The sequence below is a fragment of the Schistocerca gregaria genome, chromosome 5, assembly GCF_023897955.1.
Source record: "Schistocerca gregaria isolate iqSchGreg1 chromosome 5, iqSchGreg1.2, whole genome shotgun sequence".
NCBI lineage: Eukaryota > Metazoa > Arthropoda > Insecta > Orthoptera > Acrididae > Schistocerca > Schistocerca gregaria.
The window spans coordinates 128,014,481-128,038,689 of NC_064924.1; the positions used below are offsets into that span (position 1 = coordinate 128,014,481).

The 24,209-nt window shown below is 44.5% G+C and overlaps 1 protein-coding gene across 9 annotated transcripts in view; it reads right to left on the minus strand.

The window, feature by feature from the left end:
• LOC126273053 (centrosomin-like) overlaps window positions 1-24,209 on the minus strand; it is a 420,328-nt gene that overhangs the window by 139,613 nt on the left and 256,506 nt on the right. For 2 of the 9 annotated variants that reach the window (XM_049976459.1, XM_049976457.1), the window contains exon 1: window positions 4,660-4,945. The exons of 6 other annotated variants lie outside the window; for them this stretch is intronic. In XM_049976459.1, coding sequence (XP_049832416.1) covers window positions 4,660-4,687 — 28 coding nt within the window. In that variant the 5' untranslated portion in view covers window positions 4,688-4,945. Of the gene's footprint in view, window positions 1-4,659; window positions 4,963-24,209 lie in introns of those variants that run through there. One more of the 9 variants, XM_049976454.1, reaches the window with a different exon arrangement.

Consider the following 24,209-nt stretch of genomic DNA (forward strand, 5'->3'; position numbering starts at 1 on the left):
GGTGAAAGTTTCCCAGTCTGCCTTGTTTAGCCCATCTGGGTAGGTGTCTGTAGGCCTGACACTGGGACAGCGACAGGAAGATGGTGAAGTGATTACTATCACACAGGTCGTGATGAGCTCTCCGCCGCTTCCTGACAGACAGTGACACAGGGATCACCAGAAGGAATATAGGTACTCGCGGGCTGAGGTACGAGGATGGCAGCCTGGGCAGCAGCGTCAACAGCCCTGTTTCCTGGAAGACCGAGATGATCACTGACCCACAGGAACATGACACTGGCTTAACAAAGAGTGAGCGAGTGACAGATTTACTTGACCCGCTGCACTAAGGGATGATCAGTGTACAGCATACATAGAGATTGGAGGATAAGATCCCTATGAAAAATTACACCCTGTGTCATATTGGGAGACTTGTGAAGAGTGATATTCACTGGGATGTGTCCTAAGTGGTCACAAGCATGGATGGAGGCCGACTGGCTAGCAGAAGTTTACTTTATAAGGAGGGAGCCAGATCTCACCTTGCGTAAGCACTCAACTTCACCGAACCTGTCCTCAATGTGTTCAAAAAAAGAGAGGGCGGCAAAAGTCTCCCCATCAGTCCTGGTATAGGCTAGGAACCACAGAAAGGGTTTCACGCCAAGTCAGTGAGCCTGGCCCTCCTCCCATGGGGTAGCCAAGGGTAGAAAGACTGAAAGCAGAAACAGGAACCGAGACAGAACTGTTGCTAGGACGAGATGCAGCTGCAGAAGAGAGGCCAGAGAATTTAACACATTTCATATGCCAAACGTCCGCCCTGGTACCACTCACTAGGATCAGGGGCTCGTCTCGTGGGCGCCATGCAGCCACAGGAATAGTCACCTGACGTGATGGTCACTGGCAGGAGCTCCAATGCCCTGAGATCATAGGCAACCATTCCTACGCTTTCACAGCGCACATACCAGCAGTGTTATCACTGTGGTGTCAGGGGCTCAACCACCCGAGTACGTAACAGCGCCACCACACGGGCTGCCTACCCAGCTGGTGACCTAGCAAGGAGCCGAAAGGGCTATGGGGGGAGGGAGAGGAAGGGGGGAAATGAGAGGAAGAGGAGTAAGAGCAACTCACACCAAAAACGCTACAGAGGGTGTTCTTCCCCGCCTTGCTTACACTACGGATTCCGAATTTAAATGTGGAGGTCAAATTCATAAGGGAGACCAAAAAAGCAAAGCCAAGAAGGAAGAGGAAAAGCAAACAAACCAAAACTGCAAGACAAAACCATGCCATGAGGATACCCGGGACGAAATAAACAAGAATATCAAGGGAGGGGGCAAAGGGAAAGGAATTAGGATAGGTAGCAGCCCAGAAAGGAAGAAAAGCTACACTAGCTCAGAGATCTGTGTGCACCACACACGCACCCACAAAAGAGCTGTGGGCCACTTGTGCACTACTGCACTTTAGTTCGCATTTTGTGATGAAGAACATAGTATGAAGAGGTGTTTTAATTAAATACTTTCTGTTCACATTTGTTATTCTTGAAGTGAATGTAGGTATTCCACAGAAGAAAGAAGACTGCTTGTCAAGCACAGAAGAAGTTCTTAGAATTGAGAAAAATCTTAAGACTGGGTGACATTAAACAGAATGTACGTACTGCAGTGTCTTGCTGCTGATAGTGATGAATAAATGGTCAGAGACATGACTCCTTATAGGAAAACCGAAGCTGACTTGCCAAAGCAGCTGATGGAAATAGCGGATTTGAAATAAAAAGTTGCAGTATTGAGAAGGTAAATCTAAAGTACTTTTAACTTTGGACACACGCTTATTGAAGGTATCACAATCATGATTTCTTTTCAATAACTGTATACATTGTCATTTGTTGCAGTAAACTAATTACCGTCCTCGCCACAGACATTTATGGCGAATTAAAACGGGCGCTTTTTGGCAGATACTATCAGTATGTCATACATAACATTGTGGGGAACCAGGAAATATAAAAAAAACTACGTTACTTGTAAATAATGCCAGTCGTTCTGGAGTGTAAATAATGCCAGTCGTTCTGGAGTGTAAATAATGCCAGTCGTTCTGGAGTGTAAATAATGCCAGTCGTTCTGGAGTGTAAATAATGCCAGTCGTTCTGGAGCGCTTGACATATACAAAAAAGCAAAATTACGCAACACATTTAGATTTTATGCGCAAAACCTAACTTCCTGGCATATTAAAACTGTACGATGGACTAATACTCGAACCTGGGACCTTCGCATTTTGCGGGCAAGTGCTCTACTGACACCTGTCTAATAAGCCCAACTAACAACCCGTCTACACAAATTTACAGAAGTAAAGCTGTGTCCCAGCGCATACCCAGCTGCAGAGCAAGAATTCGTTATGGGGTTTTGCATAGTGTGTATTACACCACTAATTTTAAAAAAAAATTCTTTGGGAATTCATCTAATTTTCAGTTTTAGGTTTGAAACTAAACTATATATATCTCTCAATTTGTTCCGTGCTGTCATGCACTTTGCTACTCTAGTAAATGTTACACGGAAAGCAGATGAATTGAGAGCGTGATTTAGAGGTGGCGATGTTTACAGACATTACAGTGAGAGCAGTAGTTCAGTAGGGATAGTATGGAGATACGAATAACCGTGTATTTTAGCAAACTGTTTGAACATTCGTCAGAACAGGGACATGAACCCCACTCTGTCCAAATAAGAGTGAAATGGTTTAACCAGCGGGCTAATGGGGAAATGGAGTTTCTTCCTCAACGTCCCATGAGCGGTGCTGTAACACGCAAGGCTCTCCAGGCGGTTTCGATGATTAACCGTTTTATGCCTTATGCATTGGCATGCTTTGCTGTATACACTGATTTAGTCAATAATGTAAAATGGAGGGTGGAAATAAAGGGCGAACCAACGGAAGGACGGGGAAGCGGGCGGAAGGCTTCTACGGAGACCCCTCCCCCAGGAAGAATATTCCCAAACCGAACTCTTATCTTGTCTCGCTATATAGAAGTATATATTATAATTCAGAAATAAGCCAGAACACGTAACGGATCCTGTGCCAGTGTACCCTTCGTTATTTCTCGTGAAATTTCAGAACTATTTCTTCATTCACAAAGAAACTCCCCTCCCTCTTTCTTTCCTAGCTCAGACACACAGCATAAAAACAGCATTCGCCAATGATCTAGAACACTGGTCCTCAAACTTTTTTCCCCAAGAGCCAATACTGTCATTATGGGGCAGCACTTCGGGCAGCACATGTACTTAACTTGTCATTAAATGGTAATCTGCGTAAATTAGTATGTCACGAGCCCCCTATCTAGCTATAGTAATGGCGTGGTAAGTTGGTCGCCGGTTCCCAAGTACTGATCGTTAAAAGTCGCCACCATTCTGTCATATCTTCCACCTCGATGGCGCTACATACTCTTCTGCCGCTGAGGCAAGCAGTCATCTTCACTTAGCTCACAATCGAATTCTTCACGGTCAATTAAAACTAAGTTAATCTTCAAATGCTGCTGTCTTTGTAAGCATTTTTGTTAAGAAGCAGGACATTTCTGGATGCGGTTGTTAACTGCTGGATACGTATTAATATACAATGCGGCCGAGAACCGCGGGCCGTAGATTGGCGACCACTACCCTAGAATACAATTTAGTCGCAAAAGGTTGGCTGCGTGCGGAGAAAAAACACTACAGGTTTGAAGTCTTCGGACTTCTAGCAGAAGACACTAGAAATACGTACGTGGACAACACACACTATGCAAAGATGCCACGCCGCGCTATTTCGTGACCGGCAAGATAACATCACGGTTCCTAGATAATAGACTGTTCGCGGTTGAAGCGACAATCAATTCTGAAAGACCGCCTTGAATAGTCAGAATGTAGGTTCCTGGGGGTCTGCTTATTTCGATTCGGTATCTACGTTCGCATATGAAATATTCACCACATACAAAAACAATCTAACCGCCCCGAAAACTGCGGATGGCCATTACTTTATTACATAGGCCTACATATTACAAAATAAACTTCGCGAAGACCGTGGCTATAGCATAATAATGAACCCTGTAAGATACTACCTATTGCTAGAAAATTCAAGATATTTTTGAAGTCCATTAAATTCTGATACATTAGACGATATGCAACAGTCGCTAACTCAAAAGCAGCACACGAACAAAATCCGGAAATGGGAGGACAGATACTGTCTGTAAACACTTTAATTTAAAAATTATAAAACAATATCTTCCTGGCCCACACTGTCCCTGAACAGTACCCATCTTCCCGGCGTCGTTAATGCAGTGTCAAAATGCGGGGTTTCATATGAGCGGAAAGTTACAAGTTGCAAAACCTCTGGGCTGATCTGTTGCGTAACCCGATATACGCGTTCGCATCTTATTTTACACAGTTTTCCTTTTTAAAAACTAAAACAGCAAGCTAATTTATATAAGCTGTATCACGTTATACAAAAATCTCGGATGAGTATTTTGGTGCACACTAGGAAAAGGGTAGTGGTGGTGCGCGCGCGCGCCCACCCACCCACACACACACAAAGAGAGAGAGAGAGAGAGAGAGAGAGAGAGAGAGAGAGAGAGAGAGAGAGAAATTCTACACCGGCTGGCAAGAATACATTACCAGTTTCTCAATATTGTCAGCTAAAGAATCATAGTGTTACGAGATCAAAGTAACAGAAGCTTACTTGAATCGATACTCCGTTGCCCTTCCATTGATCAAAGTTTCTCACTGTAACCTAGTTCAAACATGCGTAAGGCATCCACCAAGTCAAAATGTCTTAAATTTACTGCAACATTACTTCGAATTTATAGTTTTCACGTTTTCCTTGTCCTCATGCTTAATTACGTTACTCGAGTCCTCGGACTCCCATGTAAAGGGAACAATCAAATTTTAAAAAAGCAATTGCTTTTGAATACGAGGCCGGAGTGTTAGAAACAAACAAGAACAGAATAGACAAGGTCAGAGCTATTGTTTATTTGCGGAGTATGGTGAATATAATCTCTGCTCTTCAACGTTAAGCCAGAGTTAAGCAGTGTTGAGGAACAGAATTAATGGTCACACGAGAATGACAAATATGATTCAGGAAAACCATCTTTCCTAGGTGAAAGTACAATTTATGTCTCAACATTACACTAACTTCCAAATAAAGTTTCAATACAAAAATTGCATTACAGTCTCCCTCCATGACTACTGTAGGGTCAGGCATGTAATCCCAATATGCACTGAGGTGGTGAAATCACCACCATCGCGGCGATAGCAGTTTAACAGATGAAGTTCGTAGATGTCTGCGAAAAGTAATAGCTGATGATAAAATTACCGTGTTTTTTTTTCTCCTTTTTCTCCAGCATGTGTGAAGTCTATTACAACCTGCAAGAACGAAGGCTTTCGAGTGTTAAGACTAGTAATCTCGTATTCCTTAGGGTTACTTACGAAAACATTTCAAAACATTAATGAATCACGTATGTTCTGTTCGAAATTATTCTGTTTCTATTATATGGTCCCCCATAATGAACGACGTAATGTATTGTGGGGGCTAGTAATCTCGCATACCTGAAGGCGACGACGCGGAATTTTATCACTACATTTGCTCAACCGTGTACAGGGTGCCCCAGGAGGAATGGTCAATATTGAGGCATACGACAGGATCGATCATTCAAAGCAAACAAGTCTAGGAAACATGGGCTTTAAATTGCATACCTGAACAGTTATGAGCACTTCATTAGAAGAGGCGTATTTAACATAAGGGAAGATGAACACGATGTTAAGATATGCACTTTAAAGACTATGTTTACTGGACATTTCTCTCTTGTTTTGGTCCACATATACCACCTTTCAAAATATTGAAAGCAAAGAACTTGCAGAAGAAGAGATTTGTTTCACGGAATCTAAGATGCAGAAGTGCTCATAGTTCTCAAGATATGTATTTTAGAGCCCATGTTTACTGTAAGGGTTTTGCTTCTAATTATCGTTCCTGTCATCTCTCTGAATGAATATTCCTCCTGGCACATATATGTAGCCTACTGAATCTCTACAACTACATACGCCGTGTTCCACACCTCACCGCGGAATAAAACATGTATCGTTAGCCGTGCTAAAATTCTGCAAAATGCAAGCAGCCCGTTTTGTGTCAAACGAACAAGAGCTACAGGGTGTTTCAAAAATGACCGGTATATTTGAAACGGCAATAAAAACTAAACGAGCAGCGATGGAAATACACCGTTTGTTGCAATATGCTTGGAACAACAGCACATTTTCAGGCGGACAAACTTTCGAAATTAAAGTAGTTACAATTTTCAACAACAGATGGCGCTGCAAGTGATGTGAAAGATATAGAAGACAACGCAGTCTGTGGGTGCGCCATTCTGTACGTCGTCATTCTGCTGTAAGCGTGTGCTGTTCACAACGTGCAAGTGTGCTGTGGACAACATGGTTTATTCCTTAGAACAGAGGATTTTTCTGGTGTTGGAATTCCACCGCCTAGAACACAGTGTTGTTGCAACAAGACGAAATTTTCAACGGAGGTTTAATGTAACCAAAGGACCGAAAAGCGATACAATAAAGGATCTGTTTGAAAAATTTCAACGGACTGGGAACGTGACGGATGAACGTGCTGGAAAGGTAGGGCGACCGCGTACGGCAACCACAGAGGGCAACGCGCAGCTAGTGCAGCAGGTGATCCAACCGTGGCCTCAGGTTTCCGTTCGCCGTGTTGCACCTGCGGTCCAAATGACGCCAACGTCCACGTATCGTCTCATGCGCCAGAGTTTACACCTCTTTCCATACAAAATTCAAACGCGGCAACCCCTCAGCGCCGCTACCATTGCTGCACGAGAGACATTCGCTAACGATATAGTGTAGAGGATTGATGACGGCGATATGCGTGTGGGCAGCATTTGGTTTACTGACGAAGCTTATTTTTACCTGGACGGCTTCGTCAATAAACAGAACTGGCGCATATGGCGAACCGAAAAGCCCCATGTTGCAGTCCCATCGTCCCTGCATCCTCAAAAAGTACTGGTCTGGGCCGCCATTTATTCCAAAGGAATCATTGGCCCATATTTCAGATCTGAAACGATTACTGCATCACGCTATCTGGACATTCTTCGTGAATTTGTGGCGGTACAAACTGCCTTCGACGACACTGCGAACACCTCGTGGTTTATGCAAGATGGTGCCCGGCCACACCGCACGGCCGAAGTCTTTAATTTCCTGAATGAATATTTCGATGATCGTGTGATTGCTTTGGGCTATCCGAGACATACAGGAGGCGGCGTGGATTGGCCTCCCTATTCGCCAGACATGAACCCCTGTGACTTCTTTCTGTGGGGACACTTGAAAGACCAGGTGTGCCGCCAGAATCCAGAAACAATTGAACAGCTGAAGCAGTACATCTCATCTGCATGTGAAGCCATTCCGCCAGACACGTTGTCAAACGTTTCGGGTAATTTCATTCAGAGACTAGGCCATATTATTGCTACGCATGGTGGATATGTGGAAAATATCATACTATAGAGTTTCCCAGACCCCAGCGCCATCTGTTGTTGACAATTGTAACTACTGTAATTTCGAAAGTTTGTCTGCCTGAAAATGTACTGTTGTCCCAAGCATATTGCAACAAACGGTGTATTTCTATCGCTGCTCGTTTAGTTTGTATTGCCGTTTCAAATATACCGGTCATTTTTGAAACACCCTGTAACAGTGAACAATACTGTGACACCATAATAAACAGTAAAAAAGTAAATGTTCAAGGCATTAATGCTTGGGATATCCCACAAGGTGGGTTCAGATGCTGGTCTGAAAAGGTGTTCTTTCCACGTGTTAATCAATCACTCTGCTTGCAGATAGGTGAGAATTGTGTACTATGTATTTGTAGAGAGGAGGTGACTAATGGATGCGTTTATAACTTAGAGTAACGTTTATGTTGCGCTAGCGACGCCGGCAGTGCTTCGCAGTATACACCCTAATCACCTTCTGCCCCCCCCCCCCCCCTCGCCCCCTATCCACCCCATCACTCCTATTTTCGTTTATCGTCTTCCCCTCCCCTCTCTCTCTGCCATGCCCATGAACTACTCCCTTTCTCTCTCTGTTCATCTCTTCCTTCCCCGCTAGTTGTTCTCTTTCATCTCTCTGCGCTAAACGAAAATATAATTGGCAGGTAACTTCGCTTAAAATGAATGGGAAAATGGTTGTGAGATTCTTGTGCGGGGTTAAGAGAGATCTCTCCAGCTACTAGATCCGTGAGGACAGTAGATTCAATAGCACTATTTTGCATAGTTTTAATCTGCGGACGGGTAGGATGGGAATGTTTTGGATGATTCAGGTTCTGTAGTAGTATTCTAACCATAAACAAATAAGCTATGGACACTACTCTCATATTTTCTGTTAAATCCATCTGCGAGGAAGAAAACAAAAGCGCATATTGTTGGTATACAATTTTTTGTTTAAAATTATATGGAGGCCGTTTATAAATTAGTTGTACAAAACTTTAGGTATCCCGCCTAGTAGGCGGCGCGTGGGTCTTCTGCTGTAAACTGAAGGGTAGGCCGAATGTAGAAAGCTAGGAGGAGCAGGTGAGGCAGAACTCTCGGTACTGCAGTGTGAATTTAAATCACCTTTATCTTAGCAAGACGACGAATATATAACTGCACTGAGGAGCGCGTGGGTGCGAAGCCGTATGTCTCAAGCTCACAGAAGTTACACAGGCAAAATCTCTAGGGGGTCGCCCACAAGGAAATAGAAACAATGTTGCTTGGTAGTCTACTCGGATTCAAATGGGCTGAATCTGGAACGGCGCTCGTAGAGCTGCACAGCGCCGGCTACAGGGCGCTGTCTTCGGTGTCTTAGTGCCAACCTAGCAGAGCACACCTACGTTGTGGCATCGTAGCTATCGATGTCACAAAAGTAACCTTTGTGTAAAGGGTCAATAAATTACACAAATGTTTGATACAGCACTGAGTGCAATACATCTTCGAGTTTTCAATGTGGCTACCTTTAGCACAACAAATGCGCCATCTGTAATCAGTTTCCTGCCGAATCCTATCGAACACACACTCCATTAACGGTACCCCATACGCAGAAGGCCACTGGGGTTAAGTTAGGTGATCGTGGTGGCCTTGATATTGTTTTCCGTGTACAATCCAGATCGGTACATTCCTGTGGAGATACTAGACAACTTCACGATGATAATGCGGTGGCGCGCCATTCTAATAAATTCTGCTCCCATTTCCTGAGGCATTGCATAAAATTCAAGCATGTAAAGATTCGATATGCCCGTTACAGTTGACTCGACAAAAAAGAAAGGATCAGCTTACAGTGCAAAACAATATTTACCTTAGGCGCGTTCTGTACATATTCGATCACGGGATGTGGTTTCTGCTCACCAATTCCCGAACATTATGTCTATTCACTAAACGGCAGGTATGGAAAGTGGCTTCGTCACTGAACACAATTCATGAAACATTAACAACAATGTGTACATGATGATTTGGAATAACTGATTCACGAATGTCACTTAGCGAGTATGTCGCGAAATAGTAGTGTTAGGTTGGGATAGAACTAAGATATAGTGCATTCAGTGCTATATCAAAGATTTCTGTAGGTTATGTATCCTTTTCACAATAAATGTATAACTAATTTATTAACATCCTCTATTAAGAATATATGCGAGTGAAACCATTTGCCTAATGGTTTAAATTCCCCACTATCATACCTAAAACTGACTGTGGAAATGTAAACGAAACTGCACACTTTCATAGCACATCATTTTCCCTCCGCGCAATTAGTTTTAACCGAAACCCAAAGATTGTTAAAAGGAAATTTATAGCCTATATCAGTAATAATATTAGAACATGGTGTAGAAATTCAAAGTAAATTTTGTTCAAGCACCTTTCTCGATTTTTGCTAACAATCTGTAAAAATTTGAAGTAAATCTGCCCAGAACTTCTCGAGGTATTTGCTACCACCGTTTCTCCTTGTATACAGGGTGAATCCGGAGGTTTTCCCCGGTTGCTGCAGGTTATTCCTTAGATTACTTGAAACAAAAAAAATGTAAACACAGTAATGCGATCAGATAATTAATTAAAGAGCTACAACAGAGTTCCGAAACATGCCACGGTGTATGGAGCGCTAGACGAGTGTAGCGAATGGTAAGTTTGCGTAACAACCACGTTGTTGATACTGCAGTCACTGTTCACCGTTGTCTCCTGTGTACAGTACACTTTACGATGCCGTACAAGTTTTCACCGCAGGAGTATGGAGATGTGTACATTTTGGGCTTCGGTGGTGGAAATGCTGTCGCCGAATATCACCGTCGGCATCCTGATCGTAGAATTTAGAGTGCAAAAACATTTTGTGAGAGATATCGAACATTGCTAGAAACTGGTAGTCTTCTCAGTATTCGTATTCACTCCTAAAGACATCGTGACGTTCAAGAAGAGAGAAAACATTCTTAATTCAGTAGAGCGCAGTCCTCGTTCAAGTACAAGACACCTGGCTACCCGATGGAACGTTTGACAGTCTAAGGTATGTAGGATTCTTCATGTGAATGGACTGCATCCTTTTCATGTGCAGAAAACTCACTATTTAGAGCCACATGACTGTGCCAACCGTTTGCACTTTTGTAACTGGTTAAATGGCAATCGGCAGCTCTATCACTTCATAATCTTCAGTGACGAGGCAACCTTTACAAGAGATGGCATAAATAACATGCATGTCTGGGCAGACGAAAATCCCATGCCACGAGAGTATCTCAACTTCAACGCACATTCAGTGACAATGTCTAGAGTGGTGTTGGGTGTGACCAGTTTCTGGGGCCGTTTATTCTCCTGGGAAATTTAAATGGTCAGATGTACGGTAACTTTTTACGAGAAGAGCTACTGTAGCTTCTTGATGATCATCCTCTGGAATCACGGCGCTACATGTACGTCCAACATGACGGGGCACCTGCACGCTTCCACCATGTGGTAACAGCTATCAACTGGCCTGCCAGATCCCCAGATTTAACTCCCCTAGATTACTGCATCTGGGGGTTGATGAAAGACATCGTGTACGAAGAATTGCTATAACGCATTTTCGATGCCTCAACGTCAATAAGGAATGGGCATGTGAAATTACGAAATGCTACTCGCGCGGTTCACTCCCATGCGAATCTTTTGCCTTCAAGCGCAGGGAGCAAATTTTGAACACTTGCTTTAAATCCACTCTGAATGCAAAAGGCTGCTACAAAATTGTTTTAATTATTATGTGCATTTTTGATAGTGAAATCCTACAATAAAAGTTTTTCCTGCCATTTCCGAGTTTTCCAATTACTGTAGCTCCTTAATTATGGATCTGACCCCATTACTTTATTTATATTTTTGGTTCCAAATAATGTAAGGAATACCCTCCAGAAACCGGGGGTAAAACTTGTGACTCATCCTATATATTTCGTACGCCCATGCAAACGTTATTTATTTTTTAGTATTGTGTAAAAATATGAGGCAAAGTGGTCAAGAACTTTTGGTAACAACATTAAGCAACGCCTTTATACGAGTACATATATAAATCATTATGGTGAGAGGAGGGAGGGGGTAAACACAGGGCCAGCACATAGTCTACACGCCCTCAAGAGCAGAAAGAAACCCGTCGAGCTGAAGGCTGGGCGGCCACTGGAACCGTATTCGTCGGACTAGTCGCAAGGCCGTATACGACCTCATGCCGCAGATTAATCCCAAAACATGCAGCGGCATTGGCACGTGTACGCTGCACACGGCCGGCTGACGCAGGCTTCCCAAAGAAAGGGTATTGTTCCGACGTAGGCGGTACGAGGGAGCGCCTGTTCCTTGTGTCTAGGTGTGTTTCACACTTAATAACAAACTACGCATAGAAGCTTGTGAATGGGTACAGGTCGATGAGCAAGGCAAGAGATATCACCGCTGCAACATCGACAGGAAACAATGCTTGAAAGTTGCATACGACGCGAGTGTGGAAGCAACGTGGAAACGCTATCATAGCGAAGCAAATACCTTAATTCTGTGTGATCAGGCCTGCCGGGGTAGCCGTGCGGTTCTAGGCGCTACAGTCTGGAACCGCGAGACCGCTACGGTCGCAGGTTCGAATGCTGCCTCGGGCATGGATGTGTGTGATGTCCTTAGGTTTGTTAGGTTTAAGTAGTTCTAACTTCTAGGGGACTGATCAGCTCAGATGTTAAGTCCCATAGTGCTCAGAGCCATCTGAACCATTTTTGTGTGATCAGATTAATTGAATACGTGATAGGAGACATTTTACATTCAATAATACTGTTTAAAAATAGTCTAGAAACTCAATTTAAAATCAAAATTGAGAAGAACACCTTCAACCATATGTTCACCCTAGGTGGCTAGCATTCTCTAAGGTACTCAAACTTCTTTCGTTCGTGCATATCCCCATGAACATAAGATCATAAATTTATCTCTGGTGGGATGCTCAGCACTGATTTGTTTATGCTTTGGGGCGCAAAAAAACTGAGGGCATAATCGTCCAAGTCATAACGTTAGAAAACCAATAAGATGTGGTTAGAAGCAATTATACGTTACGCCCAATCGACGGAAGGAAAGAGCTAAAAACGAGGGCCTCCGATGGAGAAAGGTCCACAAACACGCCGTAGAGACAGCGGAGGCCCCTAACAAAAGACTAAATGTCCTTCGCCACAATGCTACGACTCATAAAACGATCGACAGCCCCCGCAAACGTACACTGGAAAGTAAGTGATTATAAAAAGGGCATTCGGTCAAAGGTTGATGACAATAAGCACAAAGTGGTTGGGAATCACAAGTAACAAATGGCGATGGCTAAAATGACAGTGCCCAACACTCAACCTAACTAAAATGGTCTCCTCGCGATGAGAGGGCCGAGAGGAGGTCGTCCAAGTCGCTGGGAGAGGTTAATAACCCTGAGCCTGTTCCCATGAGGGGAGGACCACGGGTCATGCCAAAGTGACGCTACGTGACAGACAACATAGCGATCGGACGGAATGTAAGAAAGAGCGGACTGAGGTACGATGACAGCAGCCTTGGCAGCAGGGTCAGCGACCTCGTTTCCTGTCGGAACGACGTGAGCAGGGATCACATAATCGTCACAGTGGCTCCATCAAGAGGGAGCAAGTGACAGTTTTCCTGCATCCGTTGCACTAAGGGATGGACGGTGTGCAGCACACACAGGCTTTGAAGGGCACAGAGAGTCGGAGCAGATAACGCAATTGAATTGCATGTGTCGTCGGATATACTGCGTGGCCTGAAGCAGAGCGAAGAGCTCTGCTGTAAATATTGAGCAGTGTTCCGGAAGCTGATACCAAAAATCATCGGTGCCAATGACGAAGGCACACCCGACACCACGGTCAGTCCGAGAGCCATCGGTGTACAAAAAGGTACCACCACAAAGCTCCATGCGAAGGTCGTGAAACTGAAGGCGATAGAGCGGGGGTGGAGTAGTGTCCTTAGGAAGCGAAGGAAGGAACAGGTGAACATGGGCCGCCGCACGAAGCCAAGGTGGTGAAGGGTTCACACCCAGCGGGGAAGTTGCAGGTAGCGTGAAGTTAAGCTGCCGGAGCAAGAGTCGAAAGCGAACTCCAGAAGGTAACAGAAGAGGGACGTGCCCCATACTAGCAAACAAAGTAGTCTTCGAAGGAGGAGGCAGAGGATGGGTGGCCACGCATGGCAGAAACGGCATGCATATCTGCTGAGGAGAAAGGCACGGCAGTATGACAATTGAAGTTCAGCAGATTCTGCATACCGAGTCTCAACAGTGCTGGTGTGAAAGATGCCAATGACCAAACGATGACAAAACGGATGCCACGATGACACATAGTACTGAGACGGCGTAAGAGGGACAGATGTGCAGATGCATAAACGAAACACCAGTTGTCGAGTTTCGATCGGACAAGGGACCAGTACAAATGGAGGAGGGTGGTTCGATCTGCGCCCCAGTAAGTAGCACTGAGGACACGTTGGACACTGAGGGTCCGCATACAGTGGGCTGCCAGTAAGTCACGTGCGAGGTCCAAGAAATCTTACTATCGAGCATTAGTCCCAGGAATTTCGCAGTTTCAACGAAAGGCAGGGCAACAGGTCCAAGATGTAAAGATGGTGGATGAAACCAATTGCCCCGCCAGAAATTCATACAAACTGTTTCGTCAGTGGAAGAAGGGCGTGCCCTACTGTGTCGGTCGGGGGAGTGATCGAGGAAGGGGGCATAGAATGGGTAGCTGGGCATGAAAGACAAAACTGAATGTGTATCCACTGTGAAGGACATCACTCCAGTACGATGGTCGTAGTTCGGTAGCTTCTGCATAGAGGCTCTCAACCGGCCTAGTGCAGAAGACGCCAGTAGCCAAATTTATTCTACAATGGTGGATTCACGTCAGATGGATGGATGTGCAGATGAATAAACGGAATACCTCTATGTATCTAGTTTCGAATGCGCAAGGGATAGTTATAAACAGAGGAGGGTGATCCCATCCTCTCCCCCAGATGTACCACTAAGGACACACAGGACTTTGAGGGACTGAGTACAGTGTGTGGTCAGATCAGGTACATGGGAGGATCAAGGAAGTTTCCTATCAATCATGAGCCCCAGAAATTTCGTAATTTCAGCGAATGGAAAAGGAATACGCTCAAGATATAAAGGCGGTGGAAGACAGCCTTTGGGCCGCCAGAATTTCGTGTACACTGTTCTGTCATTGGAAAAGCAAAACCCATTGTGGATGCCGTATTAGTAAAGACCGTCTAGACAACGCTGAAGACGCCGCTCAAGGAGGTAAGTCCGTAGAGAACTGCAATACATCGCAACGTCGTCGACAAAAAGGGAGCCGAAGACGCTTGGTGGGATACAGTCCATACTGGGGCTAATGATAATAGCAAAGAGAACGTCGCCTTGAGGCACCCCCTTATCTTGGATAAAGGTGTCAGACAAGGCCGAATCCAGACATATCTTGAAAACCGCCGTAAAAATTCCTGAAGGAAACTGGGCAGGCGGTATCAGAAGATCCACATGTATGGAGTAACGAAGGTACCAGTACTCCAACAGGTGTCATCGGCTTTCTCCAGATCACAGTCTAGTATTTCCACAGAAAACCGTCCATAACATGGGTTGACAAAGTGATGAGATGGTCAACTGCAGCATGGTGTGCGCAAAATCACTTTGTGCAGTGATTAGTAGATTGCGAGACTGGCCACCATAGCAGCCGGCCATGAATCATACGTTCCATCACCTTGCAAACACAACTGGTGAGAGAAATGAGGCGGCAGATCGAAGGAAGTTGTTTGTCCACATTGGGCGTAGGTATGAGTATGACAGTTTGGTTTGGGAAACGTGCCATCTGGCCAAATGCGAAGAAAAAAGTGCTTGCCGTAATGTAAAGTTGCTGTAAAATCTAAATGTGAACATCGTCTGGCCCTGGGGCCGGGAGATGAGGTGAGAGAATGGTCCCTTACGGTGAAAGCAGCATTGTAGCATTCGTGATTCTGAGAGAAGGATATCATACAAGCCTTCTCCACTTGTTTCCAATTTTCTGCAGGAGAGCGGCCCAAGGTGTTGGAGATAGCAATAGGGTCCACAATGACATCTGCTATGGTCACGTGAATGGACCTTGGTCCCGAACAGGCAGAAGGAGCGAAAATATTAAAAGAACCAGTGAAGGAAGTCCAGCTACTATTTTTGCTATCCAGAAAATACGACGACACTGCGCACACAACTGTTTTAACGCCATCATACGATGGTGGTTGCAAATTTTGAGAGCAGAATCGCGTCACGGCTTGCCTCAGCCCGCCAAGGGGCCGGAGCATGGCACAGTGAAGAAGTAGTGCAAGGTATGGAACATCCTGCGGCGGCAATGAAAATGTTCATGAGGTACTCTACCTGGTCATCACAACTGGGGAAATATAGTTTGTTGAAGGTCGTCAGGGAGAAGTAAAGCCTCCAGTCAGCCTTAGAAAGCTGCCAGTTGGGTTTACATGCAAGTGGGTGAGAGTCAGCAAACGATAGCGCACGGAAAATGAGCGTTTGAGTACATCTCAGAGAGCGGACCACTCAAGATGACGGGCAAGTTGGGTAGTGCAGAACGAGAGGTTCAAATGGGAATACATGTGCATGGAGCCTGAAAGGAAGATGGGTGGTCCAGTGTTAAGACAGATGAAGGTGAGTTAACTGAGGTCAGCCAAGAAGCAACTTCTTCAACAGGTTCTCGAAGAGCCTGAAAGGGATGATGGGCGTTAAAGATGTCGAGCAGAAAAAAGTGGTTTCTTGGAGGCAGGAAACAACCGGACGCTGCAATCCCAAGAACAGCCGTAATTCTTCCTTTTTGTATTTAATGCCACGAACGTTGCATTGGAGAAAAGTTGTAGTAGGGAAAGAGAAGAAGGGCACTAATAAAGGGCTGTCACCACGGCAACTGCCAAGTGCCAGCCCACGAAGACTTACTGCTGAGGATCCTGTTCCATGAAATCTATAGAAGCGTCGACATTCTCCCTAGATCAGCCGGCGGACTCCAGGGCAGTAAAACCGTAGGAAGAAAGGAGGTCGGTTGTGTGTCTACCATGATGCGACATCGTTGAGGACAATCTCCGAATTGAGTAACGGTTGCCTTTATTCGATTTCTTGGAGCCTTTAGAGCAGGCAGACGATCCAGACATTCGTTGGCTGGAGAGACGTAAAAAGTCTGCGAGAGAGTGTTCCTTTTTTAGTTGTGAGCCAGCCGGTAGTGTAGCAGGCAAACTGCCAACCAGCGGGAAAGATTTGGTGACTGGTTATGCAGGAGACAGGTATGCTACCGTGATACTGGGCGATTTCATAATTGCAGTACTTAAATGGCGGTCGCAAGTGTATGTGGCTGTGTCCTTCATGGAGCAAGGCGTAGCAAGAACGGTAATAAAGGGGCCAGGTGGTAAAATGCACAGCTTTCGACTAGCCAACAACTTCCGAGTATCAGTGTAAGATTCTTTTGCTTTCACCCAGATATCCTGAACGGCTCAATCATCGAGATACACGAGAAATTCTCAGGATGGGGTTGCATGGTCGTCATTGCAAATAATACAGTGAGAAGGAAGTGGGCAATCGTCCTCGTGAGCATCACTACCACAAACAACACATTTGGCCGTGTTTCGACACGACACGGAAGAGTGGCTGTAACGTTGCCACTGGTAGCAACACATTGGGTTTCGTATATACGGTCGTACCGTGATGAATGCATAGCCTGCCTTAATCTTCGATGGTATCACTACTTGACCAAACGTGAGAAAGAGGGCGTCTACGCACTAAGTTTACATCAACCCTTTTCATTACCCTATGTACTGTACCTTCCTCATGAACCATGGACCTCGCCGTTGGTGGGGAGGCTTGCGTGCCTCAGCGATACATATGGCCGTACCGTAGGTGCAACGGAGGGTTATCTGTTGAGAGGCCAGACAAACGTGTGGTTCCTGAAGAGGGGCAGCAGCCTTTTCAGTAATTGCAGGGGGGGCAACAGTCTGGATGACTGACTGATCTGGCCTTGTAACACTAACCAAAACGGCCTTGCTGTGCTAGTACTGCGAATGGCTGAAAGCAACGGGAAACTACAGACGTAATTTTTCCCGAAGGCATGCAGCTTTACTGTATGGTTAAATGATGATAGCGTCCTCTTGGGTAAAATATTCCGGAGGTAAAATAGTCCCCAATCGGATCTCCGGGCGCGGACTACTCAAGAGGACGTCTTTATCAGGAGAAAGAAAACTGGCGTTCTACGAATCGGAGCGTGTAATGTCAGATCCGTTAATCGGGCAGGTAGGATAGAAAATTTCAAAAGGGAAATGGATAGGTTAAAGTTAGATATAGTCGGAATTAGTGAAGTTCGGTGGCAGGAGGAAGAAGACTTGTCAGGTGAACACAGGGTTACAAATACAAAATCAAATAGAGGTAATGCAGGAGTAGGTTTAATAATGAATTTAAAAAAAGGAGTGCGGGTAAGCTACTACAAACAGCATAGTGACCGCATTATTGTGGCTAAGACAGATACGAAAACCGCGCATACTACAGTAGTACAAGTTTATATTCCAACTAGCTCTGCAGAGGATGAGGAAATTGATGAAATGTATGATCAAATAAAAGAAATTGTTCAGGTAGTGAAGGGAGACGAAAATTTAATAGTCATGAGTGACTGGAATTCGGTAGTAGGAAAAGGGAGAGAAGGAAACGTAGGTGAATATGGACTGGGATTAAGAAATGAAAGAGGAAGCCGCCTGGTAGAATTTTGCACAGAGCATTAATATGTAACACTCGGTTCAAGAATCATGAAAGAACGTTTTATACATGGAAGAATCCTAATCCAGGAGATACTGAGAGGTTTCAGATAGATTATATAATGGTAAGACAGAGATTTAGGAACCAGGTTTTAAATTGTAAGATATTTCCAGGGGCAGATGTGGACTCTGACCACAATCTATGGGTTATGAACTGTAGATTAAAACTGAAGAAACTGGAAAAAGGTGGGAATTTAAGGAGATAGGACCTGGATGAACTGAAAGAACCAGAGGCTGTACAGAGTTTCAGGGAGAGCATAAGGGAACAATTGACAGAAATGGGGAAACAAAGTAGAAGAAGAATGGGTAGCTCTGAGGGATGAAGTAGTGAAAGCAGCAGAGGATCAAGTAGGTAAAAAGACGAGGGCTAGTAGAAATCCTTGGATAACAGAAGAAATATTGAATTTAATTGATGAAAGGAGAAAATATAAAAATACAGTAAATGAAGCAGGCAAAAAGGAATACAAACGTCTCAAAAATGAGATCGACAGGAAGTACAAAATGGCTAAGCAGCGATGGGTGGAGGACAAATGTAAAGATGTAGAGGCTTCTCACTAGGGGCAAGATAGATACTGACTACAGGAAAATTAGAGACCTTTGGAGAAAAAGAGATGGAAACCCGGTTCTAAGCAAAGAAGAAGGCGGAAGGAGTATATAATGGGTACACACAAGGTCAATGTACTTGAGGACAATATTATGGAAATGGAAGAGGAGGTAGTTGAAGATGAAATGGGAGATACGATACTGCGTGAAGAGTTTGACAGAGCACTGAAAGACCTGAGTCGAAACAAGGCCCCCAGAGTATACAACATTCCATTAGAACTACTGACGGCCTTGAGAGAGCCAGTCCTGACAAAACTACACCATCTGGTGAGCAAGATGTATAAGACAGGCGAAATACCCTCAGACTTCAAGAAGAATATAATAATTCCAATCCAAAAGAAAGCAGGTGTTGACAGATGTGAAAATTACCGAACTATCAATTTAATAAGTCACAGCTGCAAAATACTAATGCGAATTCTTTACAGACGAATGGAAAAACTGGTAGAAGCCGACCTCGGGGATGATCAGTTTGGATTCTGGAGAAATGTTGGAACAGATGAGGCAACACTGACCTTACGCCTTATCTTAGAAGCTAGATTAAGGAAAGGCAAACCTACGTTTCTAGCATTTGTAGACTTAGAGAAAGCTTTTGACAATGTTAACTGGAATACTCTTTCAAATTCTGAAGGTGGCAGGGGTAAAATACAGGGAACGAAAGGCTATTTGCAATTTGTACAGAAACCAGATGGCGGTTACAAGAGTCGAGGGGCATGAAAGGGAAGCAGTGGTTGGGAAGGGAGTGAGACAGGGTTGTAGCCTCTCCACGATCTTATTCAATCTGTATATTGAGCAAGCAGTAAAGGAAACAAAAACAAAAAAAATTTGGTGTAGGTATTAAAATCCATGGACAAGAAATAAAAACTTTGAGGTTCGCCGATGACACTGTAATTCTGTCAGAGACAGCAAAGGACTTTGAAGGGCAGTTGAACGGAATGGACAATGTCTTGAAAGGAGGATATAGGATGAACATAAACAAAAGCAAAACGAGGATAATGGAATGTAGTTAAATTAAATCGGGTGATGCTGAGGGAATTAGACTAGGAAATGAGACAATTAAAGTAGTAAAGGAGTTTTGCTATTTAGGAAGTAAAGTAACAGATGATGGTCGAAGTAGAGAGGATATAAAATGTATACTGGCAATGGCAAGGAAAGTGTTTCTGACGAAGAGAAATTTGTTAACATCGAGTATAGATTTAAGTGTCAGGAAGTCGTTTCTGAAAGTATTTGTATGGAGTGTAGCCATGTATGGAGGTGAAACATGGACGATAACTAGTTTGGACAAGAAGAGAATAGAAGCTTTCGAAATGTGGTGCTACAGAAGAATGCTGAAGACTATATGGGTAGATCACATAACTAATTAGGAGGTATTGAATAGAATAGGGGAGGAGTTTGTGGCACAACTTGACAAGTAGAAGGGACCGGTTGGTAGGACATGTTCTGAGGCATCAGGGGATCACAAATTTAGCATTGGAGGGCAGTGTGGAGGGTAAAAATCGTAGGGGGAGACCAAGAGATTAATACACTAAGCAGATTCAGAAGGATGTAGGTTGCAGTAAGTACTGGGAGATGAAGAAGCTTGCACAGGATAGTAAAGTAACAGCATGGAGAGCTGCATCAAACCAGTCTCAGGACTGAATACCACAACAACAACATGTATTGTAGTGACGCCCTGATCAGAGAGATAATGTTGGATTTCCCCTCGATCAGACCATCAGGCAGTCGAGTGTAAGTAACATCACGCAAAAAATTCAGGAGACAATGGGTCTTGACAAGGAGCAGGATAGCCATGCAGCCAAAGCTGTACGCAGTTGATGGTCTTGAAAATCGTAACCTCCTACAGTGCGTGACACCATGAGGAACTGACGTGCAGCTGGCAAAACCGTTGAATCGTTAGCTTCATTCCGTTTACGTTTAGTAGATGTACACCGATGAAGATGACTGGCTCATTGCGACAAGTTCCCCGTGATTGCCAACGTCTCATATGGCGCGCTCCTTCTGACAGGGGGTTCCCTAAGAGGGGGCGCGCACCTGCCTGAGGTGATGGTTCACACTTCGGTTCACACGTCCCGATCTCCAGACAAATCGACCAATTGGCAATTGGGGAAGGTAACTGCTCAGGCAACCACCTGTCCCTGTCGACCTGAGGCTTGGAATTATACGTTTCCCAGTCACCGGTTACACAGCAAACGTGTGGGATGCCTTCAGGAGCGCACAGGGAAGAAGAAACATCAAACGCTGAAACAGAGAGAGGGGAGGAGATGGAGAAAGAAGGAAAAAACAGACTAAGGACTGCGCCGATGCTGGGCTATCGAAACTTCACAATGAATTCCAGAAAATATCCAAGACATGTTTCTCAAGGGAGAGAAAAAAGACTAGCAGGAGGATAGATATGCAGCACATAGAGGGAAGATGTGTTGCAAATGCTGGGGCCCTGGAGTAGCCAAGCACGAACTCACTAAAGAGTGGTAAGCCCCTTGGGGCACTCAGTACTGACACCGTGGTTCTTGGTTATCACCGACAGAAGTGTACTATTTTTTAAAAAAATTGTCTTAGCTGACAAGTGAGTGCAGCTGTTGGTTCTTCCTCCGTCTTGTCAAATTATGATATTGTGTAACCAACGTATTTATCTGAATATGTCAACGTTATCAGGCTTATGGATCCCAGCACTGTTTGCCAGCCGTGTCTCAGAAGTTCTCGGCTACAATGAACGAGCTTCATTGGTCGGTCAGCCGTAGTCGTACGACATCACGGACAACCTATTAGTCCACAGTGGCTTAAGTCCCCATCCCACTGACGGATCACCATCAATAGTGTGACATGCCATCACGTCATGAAACACTGTAGAGAGCTCACTGACGTGAAGAATGGTGATCACGAACTTTACGCCAGCACCTCTCCTCCTTGCCGGCAAAGTACTGGCAATGAAAATTTTTTCGAACCAGCTCACCTCCGAATCGAGCGCAGCCACAAAGGCGTGCGTTAGTGACACCACCTAAGTAGTCGGGTGTTGTGAGCAGTACTGCACTCTGTAGCGTAGCACGAGGTCTACATTCCCGCCATATGCAACGCACTTTTCATTACATATAAGAAAAACTGCGAGCTAAATTCAAAGATTCTGCATTACGTAACAGTCAATGATTACACGAAGGATTGGAAAGTTTTATGAATGGATCCGCTACTGCTTACTGGTTCGGCGGGCAGGTACACTAAGGGTGGGAAGTGAGTCATTGCCTTATCCTTGAACGCCCTCTGATAGGAAACTGCGTTTCCTTTATTCTGTTCGTTGTGGCAGCTGGTTGAGTGCGGGTCTGTTAGGGCTTGTTCCCGGATTCCGAATGCGTGAAAATGGACGTAAAAACGGAGCAACGAATTTGTGTGAAATTTTGTTTTGAAACTAGGAAATCAGCTTCTGAGACTTGCGAACTATTAAAAACAGCTTTTGGAGATAACTGTATGAGCCAGTCAAATGTTTTTTTTTTCTGGTTCAACAGATTTAAATAATTTCTATGCAGTTCAGTCAATTTTAACTGAAGATCTAAACATGCGTCGAGTGTGTACAAAATTCATTTTAAAAGTGTTGTCAAGTGACCAGAGACAATACAGACTTGAAATGTGCCAAGAACTGATTAATCGAACGAAAAATGACCCAGATTCGTTAAATAGGGTAATTACAGGTGACGAATCGTGGGTATATGGGTATGATCCTGAAACCAAAGCGCAGTCTTCGCAGCGGATGACTCCAGGTTCACCACGACCGAAAAAAGCACGGCAAAGTCGGTCGAAGGTGAGGACATTGGTGATTTTTTCGATTCTACCAGTATTGTGCACCATGGATTTACCCCTGGACGACGGACAGTTAACCAGGAATACTACTAATATGTCCTTGAGCGTTTGCACGAAAAAGTGCGGAAGAAAAGGTCTGCGTTCTGAAAAGACAGGAGTTGGTTGATACACCATGACAATGCTCCAGCTCATCGTGCCTTCTCCATCGTTGAATTTTTGACCAAATTCAAAATCTTGTGCTTCCACAACCGCCATATTCCCCTGATTTGGCCCCTACGGACTTCTACCTGTTTCCTAAACTGAAATTTTCACTGAAAGGGACGCGATTTGACTCGATTGAAGACAGCCAGGCAAATACGGAGAGCGTCCTTAACACACTTCAGGAAAAAATTTCCAGGGTTGTTTCCCAAAGTGGAGACACCGTTGGAGTCTGTTCAGTCAGAAGAGAACTATTTTGAAGGAGATGCATCACAGTAGCATGTAATTACCACCATTGTACAATTACAAGCCCATTCTTGAAACTTTCTAATCACACCTCGTATATCCGCTTTGTTTGTTACGTGCTCCATTACGACAGCGGTTAAACGAAACACCCTGTATCAGTCAGTATCTCAGTTCATCCGACGGGATGCACTGGGCTGGCTGCGAAAAGACGCCAGTTCACGGCGGCGACGGACGCCGCACGATACGATAAACAAGTCTGCTGCCAAACTGAGCGGACGGATTTGGAGCCGCAGCCGTTCCAGGACCAAGAGTAGTAGGGCAGCGCGCCAGCCGCGCGAAAACACTACCAGTCGACTTTCTCAGCTCCTAATGTTGACGTCTCCAGCAACCCGACAGAGTTCCAGTCACGGCCGAAACCTGTCTACACCTTTTTCGCTAGTTTTCCGTCGTCCCCACTGTTTTGCCCCCGTCCAAAAATTGCATCAGATATGGAACTGCTGTGCAATTTAGATCATGATGAATGTAAACAAATCACTATAGTTTCTTTGGAGGGACGTATCTGTGAACAGTGTGATCAGTAACTGACTAGTCAAGAGAGATCTTATTTTACGGCGTGCCAACAGTTAGATCCGTCCAAAAAAATAAACGCCGCGAAACTAAATGACAAACCTGATATTTCTCAGGTATTCATTTTGTCAATTTTCTACTAGAAACGAAAAGAAAACATATTTTGAAACTGTGAAACAGTCACACAAACAAATGTGCATAATGTACAAATAGATAAGTACAGTATCTAAATTAAGATATATGATCCCGGGCAGTTTCTGCGCGCTGCGAGCACCTGCTTCCCTTGTATACAACACGATTATATAACCGTCTCCACGACGACGCCTCTTCACAGCTATATAGACTGCTATCTTTTTCGCCTACAGCCGTTTGCGCTTCGCACTTTAAGCTGTCAAAAGCGCTGCCAGATATCACGGTATTCTTAAGTTGACTCGATTGCAGGTGTATCATATGATAAAGAACGAATATTTAAAAAATGGTGCATGGCACGGCTATTCTTCCGTGTCTAATGTTCATGTCTTTGTATCTCTTTAACTACGCGACGACCATT